The following is a 27507-nucleotide window of genomic DNA, read 5'->3' as shown; positions in this document are numbered from 1 at the left end:
AATGTCAGGCATGGCGGCACATGTTTGTAGTCCCAGCTACTCATGAGGCTGAGACAGGAGGATCACTTGAGCCCAAGAGTTCCAGGCTGCAGTGAGCTGTGATCGTACCACTGCACTCCAGGCTGGGGGACAGAGCGAGGCCCCGTCTCAAAAAACAAACAAGCAAACAAACAGACATCATGGTGAGAAGCAGCTGTGACCCACCTTCTCCCACTCAGTGAGGACTTCTCTTAGGATGTCCCCAACCCACTGCACCCATAAGGCTTCTCTGCACTCATCTGGTATCAAAACTGGGAGCTTTCTTTTTTTTTTTTTTTTTTTTTTTTGAGACGGAGTCTTGCTCTGTCACCCAGGCTGGGGTGCAGTGGCCGGATCTCAGCTCACTGCAAGCTCCGCCTCCCAGGTTTACGCCATTCTCCTGCCTCAGCCTCCCGAGTAGCTGGGACTACAGGCCCTCGCCACCTCGCCTGGCTAGTTTTTTGTATTTTTTAGTACAGACGGGGTTTCACTGTGTTAGCCAGGATGGTCTTGATCTCCTGACCTCGCAATCCGCCCGTCTTGGCCTCCCAAAGTGCTGGGATTACAGGCTTGAGCCACCACACCCGGCCTACTGGGAGCTTTCTTTAGCAGAGGATTGCAGACACATAGCAGGCATTGTTTAAATAACTTTTTACTTCTCCCTTAATAAGATATTTGAAACTGTTTTTATATCTCATATTAAAAATAAATCTAGGAGTCCAGAGAAACTTGCCACCAGTCCTGGAGCCATGAGCAATTCTCTCCTCCCTCTGGCCTCAGTTTCCTTGTCTGTGAGGTGGGGAGGATCTTTGATCTTGATCTTTAGTGGGTCCCCCCGCCATGGCCCCCATGTGAATAGATCTCCGCTTTGGCACTCTCTTGGCTCTTCTTGACAGTTCTCCCCAGCTCCCAAGCAATTCCAGACATTCCTGTGGAACTGTGATTGACAAAGCTATTGGCAGGTGCCGCCTATGTGAGCCACATCTTTTCCTGGAGCCACGTGAAGCATCTTTGTCCTCCACACACAGAGCCGGGATGAAGCAGGGGCAAAGGAGAAAGGGGCGACAGGTGCTGGTGACTGGGAGTGCTTCCTGCTGCTCCCCGGAGTCCCCAGCCCTGCTGGCCCTCAGGGAAGCCAGTTGAGCTGATGGCAACAGAGGGACAGCCTGGGAAACCCAGCTGCCTGTCTGTTGGTCACTGTCGTCGAGAGCAGGCTGAGGAGGACGTGGGCCAGGGATAAGGGAGCCATCCCTGGACTTCCTGGGGCCCATGAGACCTCCGGACAGTGAGGCAGGACAAAGGCCTATGTCTTCTTTATCACACTGTAATGTGAATCTGGTTCCTTCTCCCGGGGCCTCTGAGCAGCTATCCTGTTGGTGTTAGAATCAAACACCACCGAGGCATAGTGAAGTTCTTCCCTGGGGGCGGCCTGCAGAGAGAAACCGAGAAACTGGAGGCTCGGGAGAAGCAGGGGAAGGAAGGACCCCCAGCATAGGACAGAGGAGGGAGCACACCTGAGGGGCCTTGGGGAGGCCTCACTGCAGAGGCTCTACTGTCCTGGCCTCTTTCTCTTTATGATCCTGTCCACCCAGCTGCTCCTCCCCACCTGCGCAAGCCACACCACAACATCCCCAGCATCAGAGGCAGGAGGCTCCCTGGACTCCTTGGGGCTGACCCAGCCTGGTCCATTCTACAGAGAAGCAACTGAGGCCCTGAGAGTTGGCTGGGCTCCCCTGAGACACCTCTGTGCTTCTCTTAATGAAATATTCTTGCGGCCAGGCGCGGTGGTTCACGCCTCTAATCCCAGCACTGTGGGAGGCCAAGCGGGTGGATCACTTGAGGTCAAGAGTTTGAGACCAGCCTGGCAACATAGTGAAACCCAGTCTCTACTAAAAATACAAAAATTAGCTGGGCGTGGTGGTGGGCACCTGTAATCCCTGCTACTTGGGAGGCTGAGGCGGGAGAATCACTTGAACCAGAGAGGCAGAGGTTGCAATGGCCAAGATTGCACCACTGCACTCCAGCCTGGTGACAGAGTAAGACTTTGTCTCAAAAAAAAAAGAAAAGAAAAGAACAGAAAAGTTCTCACAATGAAGCAGCCATGGGTCCCTTTCTGAGGTCCCTTTCTGCAGAGGACCCCTAGTTCTCTAGGTAGAGGTGAAGCCAGTACAGAGGTACCACATTGGCCCTGCAGCTCTGATTAACTTGCTGTGCTGTGGGCATGAGTCCCAACTTGTACCATGGGGGCTGGGAGAAGAGTAAGACCATGCCCCATCCACTTTAGATCATGAGACAACAAGTTAGAACAACAAAGATGTTGCTGGTTCCAGGCCATGCAGCTTTGTGGACACAAGATCATGTCACGCAAGGAAGGAGTCAGGCTTGACCATCGCAGGGGCGCTCAGAAACTTGGCCAGGAGCTAGCCGAGTGTGGTGTCTCAATCTTGTAATCCCAGCACTTTGGGAAGCCAGGGCAGGCGGATCACTTGAGGTCAGGAGTCTGAGACCAGCCTGGCCAACATGGTGAAACCCCGTCTCTACTAAAAATACAAAAATCAGCCAGTGCAGTGGCATGTGCCTGTAGTCCCAGCTACTCTGGAGGCTGAGGCTGAGGCTGAGGCAAGAGAATTGCTTGAACCTGGGAGGCAGAGACTGCAGTGAGCCAAGACTGTGCCACTGCATTCTAGCCTGGGGGACACAGCAAGATTCTGCCTTAAAAAAAAAAAAAAAGAAAAGAAAGAAAGTTGGCCAGGAGCCATCCAGGACCCTGGGTCCCCAGACCATCCTTATCCTCATTCTGACAGCTGGCTGGAGGTTGGGGAGGGGTGTGGCTATCAGAGGACCCAGAAGTTGCAGGACTGGATCCCCTCTTCCGCTGTCCAGTCCAAAACGGCGGCTTGGGGAGAATGGTACCAGGCTGGAGATACCCCAGGGAGTTGGGCCACTTTTCTAGGCAGACCAGCAACAGTGTCCCCTGTCACCCTGGTGCCAGCCCTCCATGGCACCACACAGCATGTCTGAGGGGCCCCTTCAGCTCCCGGGCCTGGGGGGTTCTTTACGCATCCCTGTCTGATGCTTACATCTCTCCCGATCCTCTCTGCCAAGCAACCTCCAGCTTCTGCTTGAACTCTCCCACTAGTAGGTGAGTCACCACCTAGGGAGGCAGCCCTCATCCCGTTATCCCAGTTGAAGGTGGCGGCACCCAAGGGTTGACCCACATCGGGTCACAGACAAAAACCTGGAAAGCAGAGTTGATGCCAAAGAGATGATGAGACCAAAACAGTGAGAAGTCTCAGTTTCTCACCTTGGTGCATGATACACAGCAGGTGCTTAACCCATGCTGGACTTCACGGACTCTCAGAGCCATAGCTGCTGGCCACCCCCCTAACCGCCCAGCTGCAATGACACCAAGCCCTTCTAGGGACCTCTACTCTGGCAAAATCAACACTTGTTCCATCTCCGTGTGTCCCCATCCCTGACAGGCACAAGATCACCAAGCTCACCCCTTCCTTCCCCTTCTGCCCACCCCCCTAGAGGTGCCCTGGCACAGCCCAGGGGCCACATGCCCAGAAGCCGGGCTCCTGCACTTACCACGGTGCTGTATTCCACCTGCACCTCTCTTGGTGGTGCTGGCTCTTCCTGCAGAGGCCATGACAGTAGCTCCAGATTCGCGTAGTACAGCTCACTCTGCTCGGCAGCCTGGGTGGGCGGGAGGTCCCAGGTGGGTGTCCACGGAGCCCTGCAGCCTCTGTCCCTGCATCTCTGCACGTGTCTCCCCCTCCTCTATGCTCTGAGCGCCTCAGCCCCCACTTCCCCTTCCTGCCTCCACCCCACTCCGTCCAGTAGTTGAATGTTCCCCAGGTCAGCTCCGCTGGGAGGGCCTCCCTTCATTCCATTTGCCCTGTTTGGGAGGGGACAGGCTGGCCAGGACTCAGAACAAGACCCAGTGGCCCCATCTCCCAGCATCGTTCGTCCTGCTCTGGGTGAGCTCCCCACTCCATGCATCCACCATCCATCCTCCATTGGCCGATGGGACTGTCCAACTCCCCAGCATCCTCTGTACCCTCCACCCAGCCACCTGATACACCTCCTGCTGAAGCCCCCCTTACCTGCTTGGGGTTCTGGGACAGCTCCGAATGCTCACCAGCTAGAGATAAGAGGAGAGGAAGGAGGTTGAATCCTGGAGCAAGGGCCAGGATGGAAGGTCCTACAAGCTTTCGGGGAAAAGGCCTTTCCCTAGAGACCTCAGCCCTGGGGACCTATCCCTTCAGGCCTGAAGCATGGTAGGAACTCAAGAGTTTGTTGAGTGAGTGAATTAGTGACTTAGTAAATGAATGAATGAACACAGGATGAGTGAATAAATAGAGAAATAGAAAGATCCCAGCTGGGCCGGGCATGGTGGCTCATGCCTGTAATCCCAGCGCTCTGGGAGGCCCAGGAGGGCAGATCACCTGAGGTCAGGAGTTCAACACCAGCCTGGCCAATATGGTGAAACCCTGTCTCTACTAAAAATGCAAATATTAGCTGGGCATGGTGGCACACGCCTATAGTCCCAACTACTTGGGAGGCTGAGACAGAATTGCTTGAACCTGGGAGACGGAGGTTGCAGTGAGCTGAGATCATGTCACTGCACTCCAGCCTGGGCAACAGAGTGAGACTCTGTCTCAAAAAAAAAAAAAAAGATCCCAGCTGGAGGAGAGGGACCAAAGCAAGCTCTCAATGCGGGATCTCACATAAATGTTTCCAGGGGAGGAAGGATACCACCGAAAAACCCTGTACATCTGGGGCTTAGGGCTGCATCAGACTGTAGGAAGTTGCTGGGGGCCTCTGCTCCCATCCCTGTGCCTGAGGTCTGCCCTCCCAGACAGCCCACCTGCCTGCTGCCCTGGGCCGTAGAGAAGGAGGCCTGTCAGCCTCAGGCACACCAGCTCAGGCTCACATAGCCCTTGGCTCCCGGTACCTGCTCTGTAGGGGTGCTGCCTGTGAGCACAGCCCTGTACACCCTGACCCTTTCACCCCAGGAGCCTGGACCAGGTAGGCAGTGGGTGACACACACGCCGCTAATGCCCTTGGTTAGGTCCACAGCCAGGTAACCAGAGCCCACTGCACCGGATGCCGCGGGGAGAGACACTGTCCACCCCTTGGGGGCCCCCAGAATCAAAGAGGAGGAGTTCACAGTTGAGAGACACAAGACCACGTACAGTGACAGGCTTGCTGAGCCGCAGCTGACCTAACGGAGCACACAGCCAGGTACTCTGGGGTGCGAAGTGCTCTGCTTCCAAATGTGTGCAGGCACCATGCCACCCTCTCTGTCCCCACCTGGGACAGGTGTTCTGATGGGAAGGGGAAAAAGAGCTGGTGGGGAAGAGACAGGAATTCAATGCCAGGGAAGGAGGGTGGTAGTGAAAAGGTTTGGGGGAGCCAGCCGCAGGGGAAGCTCACTGAAGGTAAGACCCAGTCTACCCCAGTCACAATAGTGGCCCCAGGGCCCAGCATAGGCCTGGCATACAGTAGGTGCTCAGGACAGCTTTGTTGTATGAATGAATGAATGAATGAATGACAAAGGTGGGCTGGGGGAAAGAGTGGGGACTAGGTGTGGTGAGGCAGGCATCAGGCTCCAGACAGGGCAAGGGGAAGTCAGCCCCGGCCACACAGTCAGGGGATCGGGCACGGATTTGCAAAGCAGGGGACAGAGAGTCAAAAATGCTTGAATAGAGAGCCTTTATCTTGTTATGAGAATGGGTTAAAGGAAGCTTAAGACACTGGTAAACTCTGCAGTCTGCAGTCTGTGATTTTTAGAACATTTAATAGCTGGGAACATGGTACCATATATATATATATATATATATATATATATATATATATCTTTTTTTTTTTTTTTTTTTTTGAGACGGAGTCTCACTCTGTCGCCCAGGCTGGAGTGCAGTGGCGCCATCTCTGCTCACTGCAAGCTCCACCTCCCAGGTTCACGCCATTCTCCTGCCTCAGCCTCCTGAGTAGCTGGGACTACAGGTGCCTGCCACTATGCCCGGCTAATTTTTTTGTATTTTTAGTAGAGACAGGGTTTCACCATGTTAGCCAAGATGGTTTCGATCTCCTGAACTTGTGATCCACCCGCTTCAGCCTCCCAAAGCGCTGGGATTACAGGCATGAGCCACCGTACCCGGCTGGTACCATATGTTAAGTGCAAAAATATAGGTTTAAAAGAGAATGAGGGGTATGAGGCCAATTTGTTAAGACATCACAGATGCATGACTGGGTGTGGTGGCTCACATCTATAATCCCAGCACTCTGGGCTTCAGCTCAGGAGTTCAAGACCAGGCTGGGCAACATAGTGAAACCCTATCTCTAAAAAAAAAAAAAAAAAATTAAACAATTAGCCAGATGTGGTGGTGAGCACCTGTGGTCCCAGCTACTTGGGAGGCTAAGGCAGGAGGATCACTGGAGCCCTGGGTGGTGGGGGGTCGAGGCTGGAGTGAGCCAAGATCATGCCACTGCACTCCAGCCTGGGTGATAGAGTGAGACTCTGTCTCAAAATTAAAAAAAAGAGAAAAAGAAAACAAGAAATCATAGATGCATTTATAAAGGCATAGAAAAAAAGACTGGAAAGACATACCTCAGGTGCCAGTGCCTGGTTTTCTCTAGGTGGTGGGGTTTTTAGCTATCATTGATGATGGGGGATTTATTTCCTTCTTTGTGCTTTTACTCATTTTTCAAATTTCCTACAATAATCACATATATCCTTCTTAAGGGAGGAGTGAGAGCCTTTCTGGGTGAAAGGGCACAAAGGAAACTGAAAGGGACTCAGAACTCAAACAACCCAGTGGCGTCCACGTGAGTGCTGAAGTTTAGACTGGGGTTGCGAGAAAATGACACAAGCAAAGCAGACGGGAAAGAGGAAGTGATTTTCTTCCCATACACCCTGTACAGATCTACTATAGCTGATTTCTCCCCCAAAAGCCTGGGTCCCACGGGAGGCACTGGGGGTGCGTGTGAGCAGTGCCCCCACCAAGTATGCACCAGCCTATCCTGCAGCTATGAGTGGGACAGGATAACCCCATCTTTTCCCACCCCAGTCTCACTGTAGCCTTGAAAGGCTTTGGACAAAGATTCCCCCGAGAATCTTCTGCCCATGGAATCCTGAACTCTCCAAACAGGGAGGAAGTTTCAGGCTTACACTTGACCTTGGCCAGGAATCTGCTCTCCTAGAGGACTGGTGGCCACACCTCCACTTGTTCCTCCGTTCCTGTGCTTATTCAATTCGCCTATCAGGTATTTATTGAGCACCTACTTACTGAGTGCCAAGAGTTCCTGTTCTCTCTCTTTTTTTTTTTTTTTTAAATTTATTTATTATTATTATATTTTAAGTTGTAGGGTACATGTGCATAACGTGCAGGTTTGTTACATATGTATACTTGTGCCATGTTGCTGTCCTGGTTCTCTCTTTTAATCTGAGCTCAGAGGAGGGCAGCTGGACTAGAGGTTGCCTGGAGCCCCCTAGGGTGCCCATTGTGGCTGGAGATATTGAATAACACATTAATTTGATGAATATTGGTTCTGTACCTCTTTGAAGCACATGCCTGTGGGAAGACAGGTGAGGACACCAGCAATGACAGTCTGGTTTCCAAAAGGCTGTGACAGCAGAGGTATAGCCAGGAGGGGTCCCAAGTCACTCTTTGGAGTCAAAGAAAAGGTCCCAGAGAAAAGAAAGTCTGAGGACCACCGTTGGAGTCCACTGGGAGCAAGCTGGGGAGAGAGGGCAGGGGAGGCCCTCCAGGTGTCCAGAGCAAACCCAGAAGGAGAGAAGATGCTGAGGTTGAAGCTCTCATTAAAGGAGATACAAGAAGTTGGTTTCCAGGGTGCACGGATGGGGAGAGGGAGGTGGGTAGGGCCAGATGGTGGAGGGCCGTGACTCCTGGAGAGACCTGGACTTTTTATGGTGGGGGAGATCATGCAACGGTTTATTTTATTGTATAGACACGTGGGTCTTGTTGTGTTACACAGGCTGGTCTTGAATTCCTGGGCTCAAACAATCCTCCCATCTCAGCCTCCTGAGTAGCTGGAACTACAGATGCACATCACTGCACCCAGACCACCATGCCAGGGTTTTAAACAGAAGAGGATCATTGCTTCATGGGCCAACCACCCTTGGGCTGGCAATGGGAATGCCTCCTGCTAGGGAGCCACCTCCCACAGCCTGTGACCACCACGCACAAGGATGCCTCCTCTGGGACCTGCCCTGTAGGATCACCCAGGGTGTGCGGTCTGGGTGTCGCATTTGATAGCAATACTGTGAGACGAGGACATAGCTTTGAAGATGAGTGTCTGTGGTCAAGACCTGACCACCCCAGGTGGGGCAGAGGGGTGTGGGGAGCCAACTCACCTTTGATCCGTTTCTGAAACATCCTCCAGGCTAGCATGGAGGCCCCCATCAACAGAAGCAGCAACAATGCCAACAGGGAGAGGAGCAGCGGGAGCCTGGAGGAGGCACAGGGTGGTGAGGGCGGGGTGAATTTGCCTTCTCCAATTTATTTTTTTTTAATTTTAATTTTTATTTATTTATTTTTGAGACAGGATCTGGCTCTGTTACCCAAAGGAGGCTGGAGTGCAGTGGTGATCATAGCTCACTGCGGCCTTGAACCCCTGGTCTCAAATGATCCTCCTGCCTCAGCCTCCTAAGTAGCTGGGTCTACAGGCACATGCCACCACGGCTAATTTTTAAATTTTCTGTAGAGACGTAATCTTGCTATATTGCCCAGTATGGTCTCAGACTCCTGGGCTCAAGCCACCCTCCTGCCTCAACCTCCCAAAGTGCTGGGATGACAGGCATGAGCCAACATACCTGGTCTCCTTCTCTAACTTTTTAAGTAGATAGATACGGTCAATTAAAAAAAAAACAGAGAGTATAAAGCCTCCTTTCTACACACCCCCCATTTACACATTCCCTAATTTCCCCACATACACACACACGCTGTTCTTAAGAACCTTCCAGAGTTTCTTTATGTGTATACAAGCAAATATGAATGTACAGGATTTCCCTTCTCTTTTCACACAAAGGAGGCCTCCTCTAACACTATTCTGGTTTTACTTTACAACACATCTTAGAGGTCTTTCCACGTCAGTGCATAAAGAAGTCCCTGCAGCTCTTTCCTATAGCTACAGGGTATTCCAACACATGTATAGACTGTGATTTATTTAAATGTTCCCTCTGAATGGGCATTTCCCCCAGTCCTTTGCAATGGTAAACGTTGCTTATAAATTGCCTTGCAGCTCCATCTTTTCACACCTGACCAGGCAGCAGCAGATTGACCAGGAGGCTGATGCAGCCCAGCTTCAGGCCCCTCCATTCCTTGGGCCCCTTCCTTCATGCCTACGTTTGCATTCATAATTTTGTCATATTTTTCTTAGATTTCCCACCCACTAACCCACCCCGCAAACTGCACAACCTTCAGGCCCCACAGAACCCAGCGCTGCCACCTATGTGTATCTAAAGGGTAAGCTTCTGGAAGTGGCAAGTTCAAGCCTGAACTTTGCCTTGTCTTATATGTTGGCAGAAGTCTGTAGAGGGGTCTAGTAAAGAATCTGGCTGGCCTTCGTCCCCAGCTCTTAGGAGGGAGGCTCTAAATCCTTGGAATTTCCCAAGAATTAGGAGTGTCTTTGTTGTTCATGAATCACACCTGGACTTTGGTAAGAGACGAGACAATAGGATGGGGCTGGTCACCAGAAAGACCAACTACGTAATTAGAGATTTGGAGCCCTGAGCCGGCCCAACCTCCCAAAGAGGGATTGGAGGTGGAGACAGTTCAATCACATCATACCTATGTAATGAAACCCCAATAAAAACTCTGGGCACCAAAGCTTGGAGGAGCTTCCTGGTTGATAAATATATTGAGGTGCAGGGGGGAGGGTGCAGGTGATGCTCCCTGATTTTAACTGGAGAGGGCACAGAAACTGTTTGGGATCCTCCCAAGCCTTGTCTTATGTGTCTCTACATTGGCTGGTCCTAATCTTTATCCTTTATCCTTTATGATAAAACTGTAAGTATAATACTTTCCAGAGTTCTGAGTCTAACAAATTATTGAACCTGAGGGGGTCCTGGGAACCCCCAAATTTGCAGCCAGTTGGTCAGAAGTGTGGTGGCCTAGGGATCCCCAAAGTTCAACTGGCATCTAAATCAGGGTGGTCTTGAGGATATGGAAGCTCTTCACCTGTGGGGTCTGCACTAACTCTGAGTGGCTAGCACCAGGACTGAATTGTGGGGTTTTGTGCTGGAATAGGGAGTCCATGAATCCCAGAAACGGTTTGTGACTGCACATGTTTTTCTGAGGAGAGTGTCCATAGATGTCAGATTCTGTGTGGGGTTGGTGACCCCCAAAAAGGTTAAGAACCACTATTTAGAGAGGAGAACTCAAGGCTTTGGAGTCACATAAACCAGAATTGGAAGCTTAGCCTTAGCCTCTTGTAGCTACTTGACTGGACAAATTGCTTAACCTCTCTGAGTCTCTGTTTACTCATCTGTAAAACGGGGATTGATGTGGGTTGGCTGTATCCCCACCCAAATCTCGTCTTGAATTGTAGCTCCCATATAATTCCCATGTGTTGTGGGAGGGACCCGGTGGGAGATAATTGAATCATGGGGGTGGTTTTCCCCACACTCTTCTCATGGTAGTGAATAAGTCTCACAAGATCTGATGGTTTTATAAGAGGAGACCCCTTTTGCTTGGTTCTCATTCTCTGTCTCGCCTGCTGCCACGTAAGATATGACTTTTGCTTTCCACCTTGATTGTGAGGCCTCCTCAGCCATGTGGAACTGTGAGTCCATTAAACCTCTTCCTCTTTATAATTTATCCAGTCTCGGGTATGTCTTTATCAACAGCGTGAAAACAGACTAATATCGGGAATGACGACAGTACAGGGCTGCAGTGAAGGGCAAATGAGAGCACTCACGTGAAGCATCTAACACGGGCCTCGTAGGATGTCACCAGCCCTCAGTAACTATCAGTTTCCTTCCATCTGCCCCCCGACTTCTCCCCGACCTGAGCCCCCTTCCAAAGCCAAGGGCAGGTCCAAGCCGGGGTGTACAGACTGTGGCTTCCAACCTGGGCCTGGGGCAAAGCGAGTGATGCACACCTATTGCTGACCCACATGGCCGAGGTCCCCGCCCTGGGCTCCTCCCCACACAGGGCCCCCTCCATGTCTCAGGGGCTAGGGTGCTTACTGTGAGCTCACGACCTCCTCATTTTCCTTCCAGTTGCTGGTACTGTGGGTGGCACTCACTGTAAACAGGGAAGTAGATGATACAGGTGGAAATGCAGTTGTGATTGTTGAGGTCTTGGCCGCAGTGATGCTTGTAGGTGTCATTGACGTTGATGCTGGTGGCAAAACCACATTATCAGACCCAGGGAGCCGTCCTCCAGCTCTCCCACCCTCAGGATGCCTTTTTGGTTTGATTTCACACGAAATGTTCCCTCAGGAAGGGGGCAGGATGCAGGACCCCGGGGCCACAGTCTCTCCAGGACCCTCCTGGGCCAACTGGGCATTTCTGAACAGGACGCAGGTGCCACTCCCAATGGTCCTGATTTTCTATCCTGCTGATGAGGGTCCAGGTCTCCTGCAGGCCTCCCTGCTGCAGAGGAGTCTGTCTACACTGCAAATCTCACCTGTCTTGTGCTAAGCCTCCCCCTGAGGGCAGCAGCTTCCCATCTGGCCCCCCAGCCTCTCTGTGCAGCCTCACCCTTCCCCCACGCAGCTGCACTTCCGTGGGGCTGAGCCACAGGTGCACTCCGGCCTCCTTCACAGGCAACGCTCTCTCAGCCCCCCGTCACCGGACCCTCCCCTTCTTCAATACTGGGCAGACATGTCTGCTGCTCCAGGAGAGACGTCCTGACTGTGTTCCCCTGGCCCCCACCTCTCTCTCTCTCTCTCTCTCACACACACACACACACACACACACACACACACACACAGAGTCGGCTTCACGTCTCTGATCTGATTCCTGCCCCAACAATTCCAACCTGAGCCTATTTAGGCGCTGAGGGAAGGAGGGGCTCACCTGGGAACACGGACACCTCAACCTGGACATAGGGATCATGAAAGTCTTGGAGCAACGGTGTATCCACCCCACACCAGTATATGCCTGCGTCCTCCTCTGTGAGGTTCTCCAAGGTCACTGTGAAGCTGAGGTTTTGAGGACAGTCCCTGATGGACACTCGGCCGTTCATTTCTCCTGCTGGCCCTTTGGTCTCCACAATCTTGTCACATCGGAGAACCCGTGGTGGTCTGCACCAGTATTTGTTGAGAGTCTTGTGTTTCTCCTCATACCAACACTGCACGCTCAGGGATCCCCCCACAGGGCCAGCCATGGTTCCAGGGCCTCTCAGAGCAAAACAGCCTGGAAAACACAAGCCCGAGTCCTGGCTCTTCCTCAGATGAGCCTGGTCAAGGGTGCCCTGGGGTCAGGGCCGCATGGACCCTGGGGGTGTGGAGGAGGTAGTGGCAGGCAGACAGACCTTGTCCACCCAGAAGCAGGGATTGAGAGGCTCCCTCCATGCACAGGTGGAAATGGGGCAGAGGCTTTCCATGGAGACTGGAAGAGCTCAGGCTGGGCGCCCTGGGGTCACCTCCTCCAAAGATTCCCCGACTGCACAACAGCACCCCTAGCCCTCAGCCCCTGACTCCTTCACCCATATCAGCTCCATTAGCCAGATTTACACCTTGAGCATTCTCTTTTCTGCTCTGCCACCCCCAAGATTTTGCTCATAGCAGCCTCTTTCTCCAGCCCCTGCCTCCTTTCCCTTACCCTTCCCAATCCTCTCACCCACTGGGGGCCTCCTGCTTCCAAGCCTGCCAGGACCGTGAGAACTCGCCCCTCAGCACCTGCCCTCCCGGGAGGGCCACCCCAGCCCTGGGCGCTCCAGCAAGAGGAAGATCAGCCCTCATACTGATCTGGTCCCACCAGGGGGGAAAACCCGGGCAGTAATAGGGTTGTCAAGCCATTTTGACAAGAATACTGGCCAGGTACAGTGGGTCGCACCTGTAATCCCAGCACTTTGGTAGGCAAAGGCAGGTGGATCACTTGAGGCCAGGAGTTCGAAACCAGCCTGGCCAACATGGTGAAACCCGTCTCTACTAAGAATACAAAATTTAGCCGGGTGTGGTGGTGCACACCTGTAATTGCAGCTACTGGGAAGGCTGAGGCACGAGAATCTCTTAAATCCCGGAGGCAGAGGTTACGTTGAGCTGAGATCGCACCACTGCACTCCAGCCTGAGTGACAGAGCAGAGACTCCATCTCTCAAGTCACAAACGCAGAAGGCTCACTGACAAAAACTTCAGTTCATCCTGTGTCTTAGTTTGCCCAGCTCTCCTAGACTTAAATCTCAGAAATAAATGAGCTTCCTTGAAAATTATGTCTACCATTTTCCCAAATAATTCTCAGATGCAAAGCGGGGAGAGTAAGGTGATGGCTCGAAGCTAGTGTCGGCCGCCAAGCAGAGGACACATGGCCCCTGCCCAGGGCAGATGGGCATGTGCCTGCTGGGCAGTTATGTGTGCAGTGTCTCACTGCCCTTGTAATTCTGTGGCCCCATATTGGCCGGGGATGGCGGGAGGAGGGCTTGCTCTCCTTTCCTCGGGTTAGAACTTTTTTTTTGAGGTGGAGTTTTGCTCTGTTGCCCAGGCTGGAGTGAAGTGGTGGGATCTCAGCTCACTGCAACCTCCGCCTCCTGGGTTCAAGTGATTCTCCTGCCTCAGCCTGCTGAGTAGTTAGGATTATAGGCGTCCACCACACCCAGATAATTTTTGTGTTTTTAGTAGAGACGGGGCTTCATGTTGGCCAGGCTGGTCTCGAACTCCTGACCTCAGGTGATCTGCCCGTCTTGGCTTCCCAAAATGCTGGGATTACAAGCATGAGCTACTGCGCCTGGCCAAAACTCTTTAATTTTACTTACTGTTTCAAATGCTTAAATCTCCACACACATGAGACTTTGAGACCACGCTAATGAAAGCCCCAGGTGGGTAGGGGTCTCCTTCACATACCTTCAATGTCTACAGGTGCCTCGCACATGGTAGGCCCTCTCTAAAAACTTCAGTGCAAGCTCCTCCTCGACCCCATTGGCTCCACACCCAGCCCACGGCTGCCCAAAGATGATGACAAGCTCCTCAGTGCCTCTCCCAGAGGCCCATCCAAACCTCTCCTCGCCTGGATGAACAGATCCCCCTGCAGGGAAGGCCGTTCTAAGCTTGCTACAAGTGTGATGTTTCCTGAGACTCTCAGCGGCAATTGCCAGGACAAAGAGAAAGAACCTCAGAACCATCTGCGTTTACGTCTCTACCCTATTATGTATCAGCTGTGTGTTCCGCGGCAAGGTAGTTAACCTCTCAGAGCTTCAGACACCTCGCCTATAAAGTGGTGACAATTGTCCCTGACTCATATGGCCTTTGTGGGTGTTAAATGAGACCACAGGTGTAAAACTCCTGGTAAATAACATTAGGTTGAATCACATGAAATGGCTGATTTTCAACCTTTTGACCAAGACAACAGGGTTTCACATGACTTGAGCTAATAAAACTAGATAACCTTTGGGCTGGCCTAAATAAGACATGACAAGAGAAAAGGACTATAGATGAAGAAAGAATGAAGAGTCAAGGTATCATTTTGCAGAAATTCCCTACAAAAAATTCATAAACTTAGATGAATGTGATTTTCTAGAAAAACAAATACTAAAACTGACATATATTAAGTGCTTAATAAGTAAATGGAGCCTGGGCAACATGGTGAGATCCCATCTCTACAAAAAAATACAAAAATTAGCCAGGTGTGCTAGTGCACATGTGTGGTCTCAGCTACTCAGGAGGCTGAGGTGGGAGGATCACTTTAGCCCAGGAGGTTGAGGCTGCAGTGAGCTATGATCGCATCACTGCACGTCAGCCTGGGTGACAGAGTGAGACTCTGACTCCAATAAATAAATAGGCCAGGTGCTGTGGCTCATGCCTGTAATCCTAGCACTTTGGGAGGCCAAAGTGGGAGGATTGCTTGAGCCTAGGCGTTTGAGGCCAGCCTGGGCAATGTGGTGAGACCCTTATCTCTACCAAAAATACAAAAAATTAGCCAGGCATGGTGGCATGTGCCTGTATTCTCAGCTACTCAGGAGGCTGAGGTGGGAGGATCACTTGAGTCCAGGAGGTGGCGGTTGCAGTGAGCTGTGATCATACCACTGCACTCCAGCCTGGGCGACAGAGTGAGACCCTATCTCAAAAAATAAATAAATACTGTCAGTTCCCAGCCCACCTTCACCCAAGATACTGTTCCTGCTCCCTGTCCTGACCCGATTCCCTGCCTCTCCTGGGCTGCGAATCGTCATCTTTCTTTGTCCACGTTTTGGCTTCTCTCCTGACCTCAGTGACTCCACCACCTCTGCCCACAGCACCCAATCCTGTCTCTCGTCCTATCTCCAGTGTCTGACTTCCCTTTGGATTTAGTCTCTCTCCCCCACTCTCTCTCTTTCTCTTTCTCCTGATTAACTTCTTTCCTCTGAAATCTTGGATAAAAAACTGTCACCCAATCTCCCCAAAGCTCTGCCCCATCTGTCACCCAATGACAGCTCTGCCCCAGTGACACCCAACGAAGGTGTCATTATAATTTAGAGATTGCGAAGTGTCAGAAAACCCTCCGTTTGCTTCCCCACTTACCTGGAACGACCACACGGATCCCCAGTGCTCCCACGCTTGTGTTTGTGTGCTTTCTCTCCTCCAACCCGAATCACCACCCCCAACCCCTCCAATCATAAACAGGAGACTGGGGACCACCTTGGGGCCAGGGTCCTCTACTAGGATATTCCTCTGTCATCTTAATGTTTTCCTTTAAGATCACAGAGTCTTGACCCATTAACTCTCCGATAAATGACTGAACTGTCCAACTCAAGAGGTCAGAAGAGGAACACACACACACACACACACCACGGAACACACACACACACACACACCACGGAACACACACACACACACACCACGGAACACACACACACACACACAAAACACAGAAAGAACCAGGCCATCTTTCACGAATTAGTGAATTCACAGAAACCAGAGAATTAAGAAACAGAAAAACAGTGGAGTTAGTATATACATTAATAAATGGATTTTTTTTGTAAGGGGTAAATGATTAACTATTTTATTTTATTTTTTTGAGACAGAGTTTCACTCTTGTCACCCAGGCTGGAGGGCAGTGGTATGATCTCGGCTCACTGCAACCTTGGCCTCCTGGGTTCAAGCGACTCTCATGTCTCAGCCTCCCGAGTGGCTGGGACTACAGGGTGGGTGCTACCATGCCTGGCTAATTTTGTGTTTTTAGGAGACACGGGGTTTCACCATGTTGGCCAGGCTGGTCTCAAACTCCTGACCTCAAGTGATCCACCCGCCTTGGTCTCCCAAAGTGTTGGGATAACAGGCGTGAGCCAACGTGCCTGGCCTTAAACAATTAATTGGACTAGCGGGTAGCCAGACCAAAAAAAAAAAAAGACACAGACATAAAATTCAAAAGAAAAATAACAGTTTAATTTGCAATTCTCTACAAGTAAGTCTGTAAATCTGGACAACACTGATGATTTTTCAGGAAAATATAAATTATCAGTGTAGGCCAAGAATAGACTTTTTTTTTTTTTTTTTTTTTTAAGAGGCAGGGTCTTGCTATATTGCCCAGGCCAGTCTCAGACTCCTGGGCTCAAGCTATCCTCCCACCTCAACCTCCCAAAATTCTGGTATTACAGGGGTGAGCTACTGTACCCAGCCAGTTATTAAGACCAGCTAGTTATTATGACTGTTATTAAGAAATTATTTCCCTTCCATCGAAAGAAAAGAAGCAAAACTCAGACAGTTTTACAAGTTAGTTCTTTTAAAACTTCAAGGAACAAATAATTTCAGTTTTATTTAAACATTTGCAGAGAACACAGAAACAGGGAGCTCTCCCTAATTCTTTTCATGAAGTCAGCATAATATATCAAGACAAACATCTGACCAGATCTCCTAATGTAATTCACCTCCTTCATAGTTGAAAGGATAAAAATAATAATAATTTCTATAGGTAATAAAAATGGTATTTTGTGGGGGCCTGGAGCAGTGGTTCACACCTATAATCCTACCACTTTGGGAGGCCAAGGCTGGCAGATTGACTGAGCTCAGGAGTTCGAGACCACCTTGGGCAACACGGTGAAACCCCGTCTCTACTAAAATACAAAAAATTAGCCAGCAGTGGTGGCAGGTGCCTGTAATCCCAGCTACTCAAGAGGCTGAGGCAGGAGAATTGTTTGAACCTGGGAGGTGGAGGTTGCAGTGAGCAGAGATCAAGCCACTGCACTCCAGCACTGGGTGATAGAGTGAGATTCTGTTTCCAAAAAAATAAATAAATAAAAATAAAATAAAAAATGTTTTGTAGGAGCCAGGTGTGGTTGTTCAAGCCTGTAATCCCAGCAGTTTGGGAGGACAAGGTGGGAGGATCCCTTGATCCCAGGAGGTGGAGGCCAGCCTGGGCAACATGGTAAGACCCTGTCCCTAAAAAAAATTAAGAATCCAGCTGGGTGAGGCCGGGCGCGGTGGCTCACGCCTGTAATACCAGCACTTTGGGAGGCCGAGACAGGCAGATCACAAGGTCAGGAGATTGAGACCATCCTGGCTAACACGGTGAAACCCCGTCTCTACTAAAAGTACAAAAAACTAGCCGGGCGAGGTGGCGGGTGCCTGTAGTCCCAGCTACTTGGGAGGCTGAGGCAGGAGAATGGCGGGAACCCGGGAGGCGGAGCTTGTAGTGAGCCGAGTTCGCGCCACTGCACTCCAGCCTGGGTGACAGAGCAAAGACTCCATCTCAAAAAAAAAAAAAAAAAAAAAGAATCCAGCTGGGTGTGGCGGCACACACCTGTAGTTTCAGCTACTGGGGAGGTTGAGGTGGGAGGATCACTTGAGCCTGGAAGTTGGAGGCTGCAGTGAACCGTGATTGCACCACTGCACTCCAGTTTGGGTGATGGTGGGAGACCCTGTCTCAAAACATAAAAATGCTGGCCAGGCTTGGTGGCTCACGCCTGCAATCCCAGCACTTTGGGAGGCCAAGGCGGGTGGATCACATGAGGTCGGGAGTTTGAGACCAGCCTGACAAACATGGAGTAACCCCATCTCTACTAAAAATACAAAATTAGCCAGGCGTGGTGGTGCATGCCTGTAATCTCAGCTACTCAGGAGGCTGAGGCAGGAGAATCACTTGAACCCGGGAGGTGGAGTTTGCAGTGAGCCGAGATGGCGCCCTTGCACTCCAGCCTGGGCAATAAGAACAAAACTCCATCTCAAAAAAGAAAAAAAATTTAATAAATAAAAGTGAAAACGCTTTGTGGATAGTTGTGAGTGGATCCCTTCTTCCTACTAATGAGAAGCTCTGGTCCTTTTCCCCCGAGTCAGCAACAGGGCAGGGACAGCCACCACCACTGCATCCGCTGGGCCTCATTCTGGCTGTACCAGCTAATGAGTCAATGGGAGAAAGAGAAACAGATATCAGACAGGAACTGAAAACTCCCCATGCACACCGATCCTATGGAAACAGAAGAACACCCAAGAGAATCGCAGGAGCACCAGTCATGGGAGGATGACCCGTTTCCAAGTCAAGACACCAAAAGTAATAACCTTCCCACAGACAAGTAGTTAGCAAATATAATTGCAGAAAACCTCTGATCTGTAAGGAAAGCAACCAAAAAGATGTAAAATATCCTAGAACTAGGCCTGAGGAGTCTGCACAGGACCCGTCTGAGAAGAGCGGTGGATGTGACTGAAGGCACAGTGGGTGACTCTGCGGGAGGAAGCCCTGCGCTTGGACAGGGAAGGCTCAACCCCACGCTTCTCTGCCCAGCCTTTTCCCTCCTCGCCCTCCCTACCACCTTTTCTGTCCCCTCTGTCCCATATGCCCTTCTTGGAGAGGACTGACCCCTGGTCCTCAGGCCCACGCAAGGGCTAACCCCAGCCAGGCCTGCCTCGGGACTTCCCCCTGCTCAGGCTCCAGCCGCTGGACTGCCCTGGTTAAATCTCCACATTTTAGAGACTATTTACCCGCTCCCCACTCCCACCCTACCTTCCCCACACCCCCCTCCTCCACACCCTGCACCTGGTGAGCCGGGCATCTCCCCCACCCTCCCCACACCCCCTCCTCCACACCCTGCACCTGGTGAGCCGGGCATCTCCCCCACCCTCCCCACAGCCCCTCCTCCACACCCTGCACCCAGTGAGCCGGGCATCTCACCCACCCTCCCCACATGCGCCTCGCAGTCAGTGGCTGCCACTCTCCACCCATCCTGCCTCTCGTCCCTCTTCCTGTAAGAATTCAACTGAAAACCTAAAAGGTTCCTTTTCTGCACCAACCCCTTATCACTCACCCCACTGTGGTTCAGCCAAGGTACCTGGGTGCAGAGCGGGGAGAGGCTCTGGCTCCTTCCTCTCCCAGGGGTGTGGCCCTTCATCTGTCCATCTTATATGGTGGACAGAGCGCAACCTGTTCTGCGTTCTGCACCGAGTCCAGACTCGGGGTGTCTCATGTGACACCTGCCCTGCGGCCCTGCCCCTCGCACCCTCCCTCCCTGATGCAGACTTTCCCGAGCAGGGAGCCTCTTACCTGGGACCCAGAGAAGCAGCAGAGCCCAAGGCAGCCACATGGTCCCTTCCCCAGCACAGGCGGCACTTGCAGCGCCAGGTCCCAGCCGGACCCGAGGGGACAGTCACGACTCCAAGGCCCTGACTTCTGCTTTTCTTGGTGCCGCACTGCTTCCTCGTTCAGCTACTTTTGGTTCTATTCCTGGAGCCGGCCAGAAAATGGAGGAAGTTGGGGAGCCCCAGCTAAGCCTCCCCTGGGAACGGCGCGTCCTCCTTAACCCAGGTTGAGGTTGCAGGTTCCTCGGCTATTTCTAGTGATGAGACCTCTCCCTGTAGTGATTCCCTAGCTTGCAGGACTGCTCCCCGACTCTCACCTCCCCGGGTCTCCTTCTAGTGGAAGGCTCAATAACTCCTCCCTCCTTTCCTTGTAGTCAAGATGGGCAACCCTGGGGGAGGGGCCCGCTGAGCCGGCTCCTCTCACCCTCGGTGGTGCCCACGAGGAGGCTGCCCGGGGGAACTCCCCTTTCCTGAGTCCCTTCCCTGAGTCCCTTGGGGGTCCAGGCCTGGGCTTCGGGGCTTAGGGAAGGGGAGTTGTCATCGTGACCCCAGAGTCCCTGAATGGTTCCTAGTCTTGGAAATATATTCAACTTGACACGGAGGTCCTCCAGCCATGCCTTCCTTTCTATATAGCCCCACTGGAGCCAGCTCGGTGCTGGGCACAGAGCAGGGACTCAGTGAGCCTGTAAGGACCCCTCTCTTTCCTGATCCACACGGAGTTCAGACTCAAAGCACACACACTCACACACTCACATACACACTCACACAAACACACACATTCACACATACACTCACACCCACACACATTCACAAACTCACATACACACACAAACACACACACACATATTCACACACACACACAAACACATTCACAAACTCACACACACACATTCATACACTCACACACACGCTCATATATACACACTCACACACACACAGGCCCTCTCACCCACACACATTCACAAACTCACATTCACACACACACAAACACACATTCACACACACTGATACACACATTCACACACACTGAAACACACATTCACACAACGCATTTACACACATATACAACTGAAATACACTCACATATACATTCACACACAAACTCTCACACACACACTGACACATTCACACACAGTCACATACACTCGCAAACTCACACACACAGTCTCACACACGTGCCTTGAGTAGGTGCCCCAGCTTGCACAGAATGACCAGGTGGGCACAGGAAATGCCACTCCTAATGTGTAATGCGTCACCTGGGAGCTTGCCGTCCCCAAGCTCAGAGCGTCCACCCACACGGAGCCCTGTGCCAGCTATGGGATCCCAAGAATGCCTTTCTTGCTCCTTTTGGAATTTTTCACTATCCTCTTCCTTCCGGCCCCAGGAGCACCTTGCCCAGGAAGGTGTCAGGAGGCCAAGGACATCTGTGGGCTCTGCTGCTGGAAGATTCAAGGATAGAGCCTGGGGGACATTGTGGAAATTTCCATGATGATGCAGTCATAGATTAACTAAAGCTCATTAAGATCCAAGACACTTTGGGGCCGGCCACGGTGGCTCACTCCTGTAATCCCAGCACTTTGGGAGGCTGAGGCGGGCAGATCATGAGGTCAGGAGTTCGAGACCAGCCTGGCCAACGTGGCGAAACCCTGTCTCTACTAAAAATACAAAAATGTGGTGGGCACCTGCAATCCCAGCTACTCGGGAGGCTGAGACAGAAGAATTGCTTGAACGCAGCAGGCAAAGGTTGCAGTGAGCCGAGATCGTGCCATTGCCCTCCAGCCTGGGCAACAAGAGCAAGACTCCATCTCAAAAAAAAAAAAAAAGATTCAAGACCCTTTGGATCATGACACTGTTGAGCTGAACATAAAAATGCAGGAGATGCGTCATATTCGGTGGTTTTTGTGGCCTGATCATTGCAAAGTTTCTCAAAAATTATTTTTTGATTCAACCACGACCAAAAAGGAGCTGCTGCAGTCTTAAACATCCAGGCCAGACAGAGAAGCAGAAGGCTAAGTTCTGGTGTGGCTTGTCCACTTACCACTGAATGACCTTGAGCAAAGCCTGTGGCTTCTGTAAAACGTCAATAATGACGGCTTCTCTGTGGGAATAAATATTATAATGATTATACAAATACTGAAATGTCGGTGTTCGTTAACATCCTCAGGTCAGTTTTTCTGAGGGAATACATCTCTACTTTTGGTGAAAGGTAATAGGAAAATTGGATTCAACAGGAAGTGTGCTTCACAGATAATCGATGAGATGCAATTCTCCTTAGGCACATAGAGAAACACCTGACTTACTGCAAAGGAAAGGGATCGGGGGATCCCTTAGACCCTGCCACGCCCATCCTGCTCACCCTACCCTGTCCACAAACCGAAAGGAAGAAACAAAATGGTGCAAAATAACCACAAAACATGAGAGAATTCAGGAAGTTGCACATTCTGGCTATGTCCTGATAGCTGTCAGGTAACATGACTCAGGGGGAGGATGAGCTGAGGCCACAGGGCTGGGGCCCATTTCCCAGGGCTGGGGGTGGGGGGTGGTCCCACAGCAGCCACAAAACTTCTGATCAGCTCTGGAGTCTCTTCCTGGTGTGGACACACATGCCCAGAGGCCAGTGAGGGGTGCTGGTGGCGATGTGGGGTTGGGAGCTTTCTGGGAAGACCTGCAGCAGCAGCATTGAGCCTTGTGAACCACAGGGTCCTCAGAAAAGATTTGCGGAGTGGATGGGCTTTGGCACTTCCCAGCAGAACTTCCCTTTTGAAAGCAGCCCAGTCTCAGAGCCACCCTCCTGCCGGGGCAGCCTGGCTGTTTCCCATCCACTCTGTTCCTTCCTCCCCTGAGCTTGAAGCTGGGAGGGCCTCAGCCCCATGGGTGCCACTCAAGGGCGGCCCAGAGGCTGGGCACCCAGAGCTGAGAAGCGGGATCGGGGTGGCGTGACTGTGGCCCCCCACTGGGACGAACAGCTTGACAGCTGCTGAGCACAGGATGGAAAGGGGGGGCAGGCTGACCTCTCGGGGGAACCTGCTGCCGCTTGGTGCTCTTGCTGTGTGTACTTTGAGTTGTGTACTCAGGGTCTGAATGAGATTTGCAGGGGGAGGGGCATTAGGGAAGGACAGAGACTGGGGACTAGGAAGATCTCGCTTCCTTTCTTTCCCCAGGAGCCTGGGTGAGACCAACTGCAAGAACCTGATGCTACCTGGGGACAGCCCACGCCCTGCCCTCCTGCCCATCTCTGGGGAAGCTTCCCCACCCCTCCTGCAGCCCCCAGAGGCTCAGGCAGCTTCAGCAACTCATGCCCCGGCACGTCCCACAGTCCCCAGGCCATACATAGTCCACACCAGCTGGTCACAATGACTGGTTACCTGCTCTCCTGGTTGGTCCTGGGTGTATTGTGGTCAAGATGAAGAGGAAGAGGAAGCCGTAGACAGATGTGTGGTGATCATAGTCAGAGGCCTGGGAGCCTCAGCGTCCTACAAGGTTTCCTGTCCATGATGCCAGTGCTCCATGCAGGCCCCAAACCCAAGCATGCCTGTAGTCCGGCTACTCAGGAGGCTGAGGCAGGAGAATCGCTTGCACCTGGAAGGCGGAGGTTGCAGTGAGCCGAGATCGCGCCACTGTACTCCAGCCTGGGGTGACAGAGTGAGACTCCGTCTCAAAAAAAAAAAAGAACACTGGCTCCACCTTGGCTCTGTCCCCACCCCCCAACCATCCCTGGTTGTCTGTCCCATAACTGGTTGGCCCCAAGGGGACACATTGTGACCCTACAAACTTACGGTGGCAGGGAGGGGAGTGAGCAGAGACTGGACAGAGTGGAGCTGGGGTGGGCTAGATGGTGAAACTTAGCCCTGGAACAGGCAGGTTGTGGGGAGGTGCTTGAGGGGGGTCCCACAGTCCTGCTCCTAACTCCCAAAGTGGCTGGAGCCAGGGAATGCCAATCAGGCAGTGGGACCCAGCAGCCAGGAAGGGGTGCAGTCTGCAGCCCCCTAAAGAAACTGCTCTCCTTGGAACCCTGGTGAAGTCTGAACTGGCTAGTCACAAGCAGCCCCTGTCGCCATCTGATGGTGGCTGCTAGAGCTGCCCGCTTTCTTGGACAGGCAAATCAGTTCTTATCTCTGCAGGTCTGGAAGTGGAGAGGCGTCTGTATGCGGATCCTTCCAGACTCCCCAGCCAGTAGACCAGGAACAGGGGAAGGCTCCAGCCCCTTTGGAGGAGAATCTGAAGGCTCCAGAGGGTGAAGCCCTCCAAGGGAGAGGAGGAGTGGATGAAAAGAGAGGGAGAGGCAGAAGTCACAGGGGAGGCCTGGGCACAGTGGCTCAAGCCTGTAATCCCAACACCTTGGGAGACGGAGGCGTGAGATCACTTAAGCCTAGGAGGTGGAAGCTGCAGACAGCTATGATCGTGCCACTGCACTCCAGCCTGGGAGACAGAGAGAAACCCTGTCTCTAAAAAAATAATGAAAATGTTTTAAAAAGATGTCACAGAGGAGGACATGGCACAGTGCCCAGCCTTCAGACCAGGCTACCCAGGAGGGTCCACGGGTGCCGTGGGTTGGCCTCTGTGGTCTCTTGGGCTCCTGGTTGGCAGTCGAGGAGACCCAGGGGACTCTCAATGCCCAAGAAGGTCTGTAGCCCTGAGGCCAAACTGGGACTGTCCAGCTGCCCCAGTAGCGTAAGCAGGCTGCAGCACTGTGGCTCCACTGCCTGCCTCCCATGGACTGTTCCAGGAGAGGGGAGGGGCTAGGCTGCAGGCGGGGAGTTGCCTCTAGGATGGAGAGGACAAAGGCAGGAACCTGGGTTTCACGCCTCCCTCCCCTCCCCTGAGTAAGGTTACATGCTTTACCTTAAGGCTCTAGGGTCAAGGGACACCGCCCCAGGGCTCCCAGCTGGCAGTGACCGCTTTGTGAACATGTGTTTTGGCCATAGGTGCAGGAACCCAGGGTTGTGACTTTAAATACTGCTGAGGGCCCGAGCGTGGTGACTCACACCTGTAATCCTAGCACTTTGGGAGGCTGAGGCAGGTGGATCACTTGAGGTCAGGAGTTCGAAACCAGCCTGGACAACATGGTGAAACCCTGTCTTTATTAAAAACTCCAAAAAATTATCCAGGTGTGTTGGGGAGCGCCTGTAATCCCAGGTACTTGGGAGGCTGAGGCAGGAGAATTGCTTGAAACCAGGAGGCGGAGGTTGCAGAGAGCCTAGATCATGCCACTGCACTCTAGCCTGGGAGCAAGACTCCATCTCAAAAAATAAAAAATAAATAAACACTGCTGAGATATCTAGCTTCTAGAGAATAGGAGAGTCAACTTTTATCGTGGGCGGTTTTGGGGGTGTATTAGTCAGGGTTCTCTAGAGGGACAGGACTAACATAGATGTAGATATAAAGTGGGAGTTTTTTAAGGAGTATGGACTCACACAATCACAAGGTGAGGCCCCACAACAGGCCATCTGCAAGCACAGGAGCCAGGAAGCCAGTCTGAGTTCCAAAACCTCAAAAGCAGGGAAGCTGACACTGTCGCCTTCAGTCTGTGGCCAAAGGCCCAACACCCCTGGCAAACCACTGGTGTAGGTCAAAGAGACCAAAAGCTGAAGAACTTGGAGTCCAATGTTTGAGGGCAGGAAGCATCCAGCACGGGAGAAAGATGGAGGCTGGAAGACTCAGCCGGTCTGCTCTTTTCATACCTGCTTTTATGGTGCTCACCCAGATTGAGGGTGGGTCTGCCTCTCCCAGTCCACTGACCCAAATGTTCATCTCCTTTGGCAACACCCTCATAGACATACTCAGGAACAATACTTCGCACCCTTCCATCCAATCAAGTTGACACTCAGTATCAACCATCACAGGAGGTCAGAGTGTATATGTTGGGGTGGGGACTCAGAGTGTAGCAAAAACAGCAGCGACCTGGAGAGAGCTCTGTGGGGTGAAGCAGAGAGAGACATAACTCCAATGCAGCTTCCCGGTCCCGCTGACCACATTTGCTTACACAGATTCTGGTGGAAGTCTCAAGCCTAGGTGCACATGAAAATTCTTTGGGGACCTTCGGGGGCGGGCATGGTGGCCCACACCTGCAATCCCAGCCAGTCAGGAGGCTGAGGTAGGATGATGGCTTGAGCCCAGGAGTCCTAGACCGGTCGGGCAACATATGGAGACCCTGTCTCTAAAGCAGAGTCATAAAAACATCCATGCCTGAGTCCATGAGTGGAGCCCTGGCAGAGACTCCACACCCGGAGGAAGAGGGAGGGTGGGAGGGCACTGCAGTGGGAGGAAAGAGGTTTCAGACACCAGACAGTGCATAGGAGGGGGTGGAGGAAGTGCAGAAGTCGGCTGGCCATTCCAACTCAGGGAGATATTCTCCAATCCCAGGACTACCTAAGCTCGCCACAGACAAGGAGGGGGTCTCTTCAGGGAGGACTCAGCATGACAAGTCCCAGGCTCCTGCTGAATCCTGCCCATAAAGTTGGTTCTGAAAGTGAATAAATGGATGGATGGATGGATGGATGCCGAGAGTGATGAGGAGCATGAATTCTGGGTTTCACTGCCTGGTTTGAATCCCAGCCTTGCCTCTGATAAGCTGTGTGACCTTGGCTGAGTTACTAATCTCTCTGAGCCTCAGCTTCTCCACCTGCAAAATGGGAAAAAAATCACACCACTCCACAGTGTCCACACTCCATAAATGTTGGGATTGTTGTTATCTGCAGTCTTTATTATATCACCACCACCCTCCATGCTCACGGGGAATGCATGGTGCTGCGGCCTGTGCCTCTTCTTCCCTATCCAGAAGGAGCACAAGAGCCTCCTTGGCCTCACCCCGTCCATCACACAGCCTCCTTTCCCTCTTCTTTTTCCATGCCCTGAGTGTCCCTGGCTCCCTGTCCCACCTGCCCCTTGTAATCCTGAGAGAGTCACATCTTTCAAAGGCCCACCCCTCACCTCCCCACCAGACCTTGTTCAGGGACCCCTACCTCACCCCTACATGACGTCACACTTGGATGGGCCGCCCCAAACCAGGGGACCAGGATGCATCCCCCAAGGTCTGCTGCTCCAACTGAGATCTAAGCACCACCATGCCCGCTGATGCCGCCAGGTGGCGCTCGGTGCCCAGGCACTGTCAATTTGTTCACCAAACATTAATGGCTGTCCCCATTGAGCCAGGCACTGGGTCTAAAGATGGGGACATGAAGCTAAAAATACCGCAATATCTCCTTTTCAGGAGCTCATGGTTTCGTGGAAAACATGTAAACAAAGACGGGAAAACAAAGGATTGCCTTAAAGGGTGAGAGGCAGAAATCCCAGGGGCCTAGGTAGGAAGGCCCCCTTCTATCAGACGCAGGGAAATGGCAGGAGACAAGTGGCCCAGGGGTCCTGGACACCAGCCCCGTGCCTCCTTCTCAGCCCACTTGCTCACTCTCCCCCTTGAGGAATTCTGGAAGGAGGGTGAACAGAACCCTTGAAAAATACAGAAAAACATCCAGCCTGTCCTCAAATGGGTCCTCAGTCGTGGGGGAAGCTGGGGAACCACAGCCTTAGATCTCTTGACTCTTCCCTCTCCTACCCCAACCCCGCACCACAGTCCCTCCACAAGGTCCCACCTCCACCACTGAAAAAGTGAGAAGGTGATGGCTTGAAAGGCCTCCCGGTCACTCAATCACCCAGCTCCTTCTCCCGACACCCCTAGGCAGTGGTGGAGGCAGCATTAACCCATCTCAGCCTCCCCTACAGTAGTGGGGCCCAAGTTTGGCTGATGTAACAAACACCTGGGGTACTGGCTGAGAATGCAGATTCTAGGGCCTGCCTCGGACCAGCTGGATCAGGA

The 27507-nt window shown here is 52.2% G+C and overlaps 1 protein-coding gene across 4 annotated transcripts; it reads right to left on the bottom strand.

The window, feature by feature from the left end:
* Positions 1-654: 654 nt before the first annotated feature.
* On the bottom strand, positions 655-20052 carry CD300A (CD300a molecule). 4 transcript variants are annotated; one of them, XR_001896501.3, is made up of 8 exons: positions 19660-19725; positions 12071-12409; positions 11237-11390; positions 8402-8496; positions 4128-4165; positions 3610-3717; positions 3099-3256; positions 1333-1447 (listed from the first exon to the last, which is right to left on the bottom strand). XR_001896501.3 is itself a non-coding variant. In XM_021927906.2 (7 exons), exons 1-7 carry the CDS (start codon positions 19697-19699, stop codon positions 1322-1324), a joined length of 900 nt encoding a protein of 299 aa, XP_021783598.2. In that variant the 5' UTR covers positions 19700-20052; the 3' UTR covers positions 655-1321. The 4 variants fall into 4 exon arrangements, 3 of the variants coding, with proteins under 3 accessions (XP_021783598.2, XP_021783600.2, XP_021783599.2); XM_021927906.2 differs by lacking the exon at positions 3099-3256 and having other exon boundaries at positions 655-1447; positions 19660-20052; XM_021927908.2 differs by lacking the exons at positions 3099-3256; positions 19660-19725 and adding an exon at positions 19424-19619 and having other exon boundaries at positions 661-1447.
* Between the last annotated feature and the right edge of the window lie 7455 nt (positions 20053-27507).

This window comes from Papio anubis, chromosome 17 (genome assembly GCF_008728515.1).
Source record: "Papio anubis isolate 15944 chromosome 17, Panubis1.0, whole genome shotgun sequence".
Lineage (NCBI taxonomy): Eukaryota > Metazoa > Chordata > Mammalia > Primates > Cercopithecidae > Papio > Papio anubis.
The sequence above is the reverse complement of the archived record's forward strand: the minus strand, read 5'-3'. Positions and strand labels throughout refer to the sequence as shown.

Bases quoted from the DNA above. Each gene is read 5' to 3' on its own strand.
- CD300A (XM_021927906.2), bottom strand. From the start codon at position 19,699: ATGTGGCTGCCTTGGGCTCTGCTGCTTCTCTGGGTCCCAG. The intron at 4,166-8,401 runs GTGAGTTGGCTC...TCTTATCTCTAG, and splicing joins GTTTCAGAAACGGATCAAAG to CTGGTGAGCATTCGGAGCTG. The intron at 3,718-4,127 runs GTAAGGGGGGCT...CCGCCCACCCAG, and splicing joins TGTCCCAGAACCCCAAGCAG to GCTGCCGAGCAGAGTGAGCT.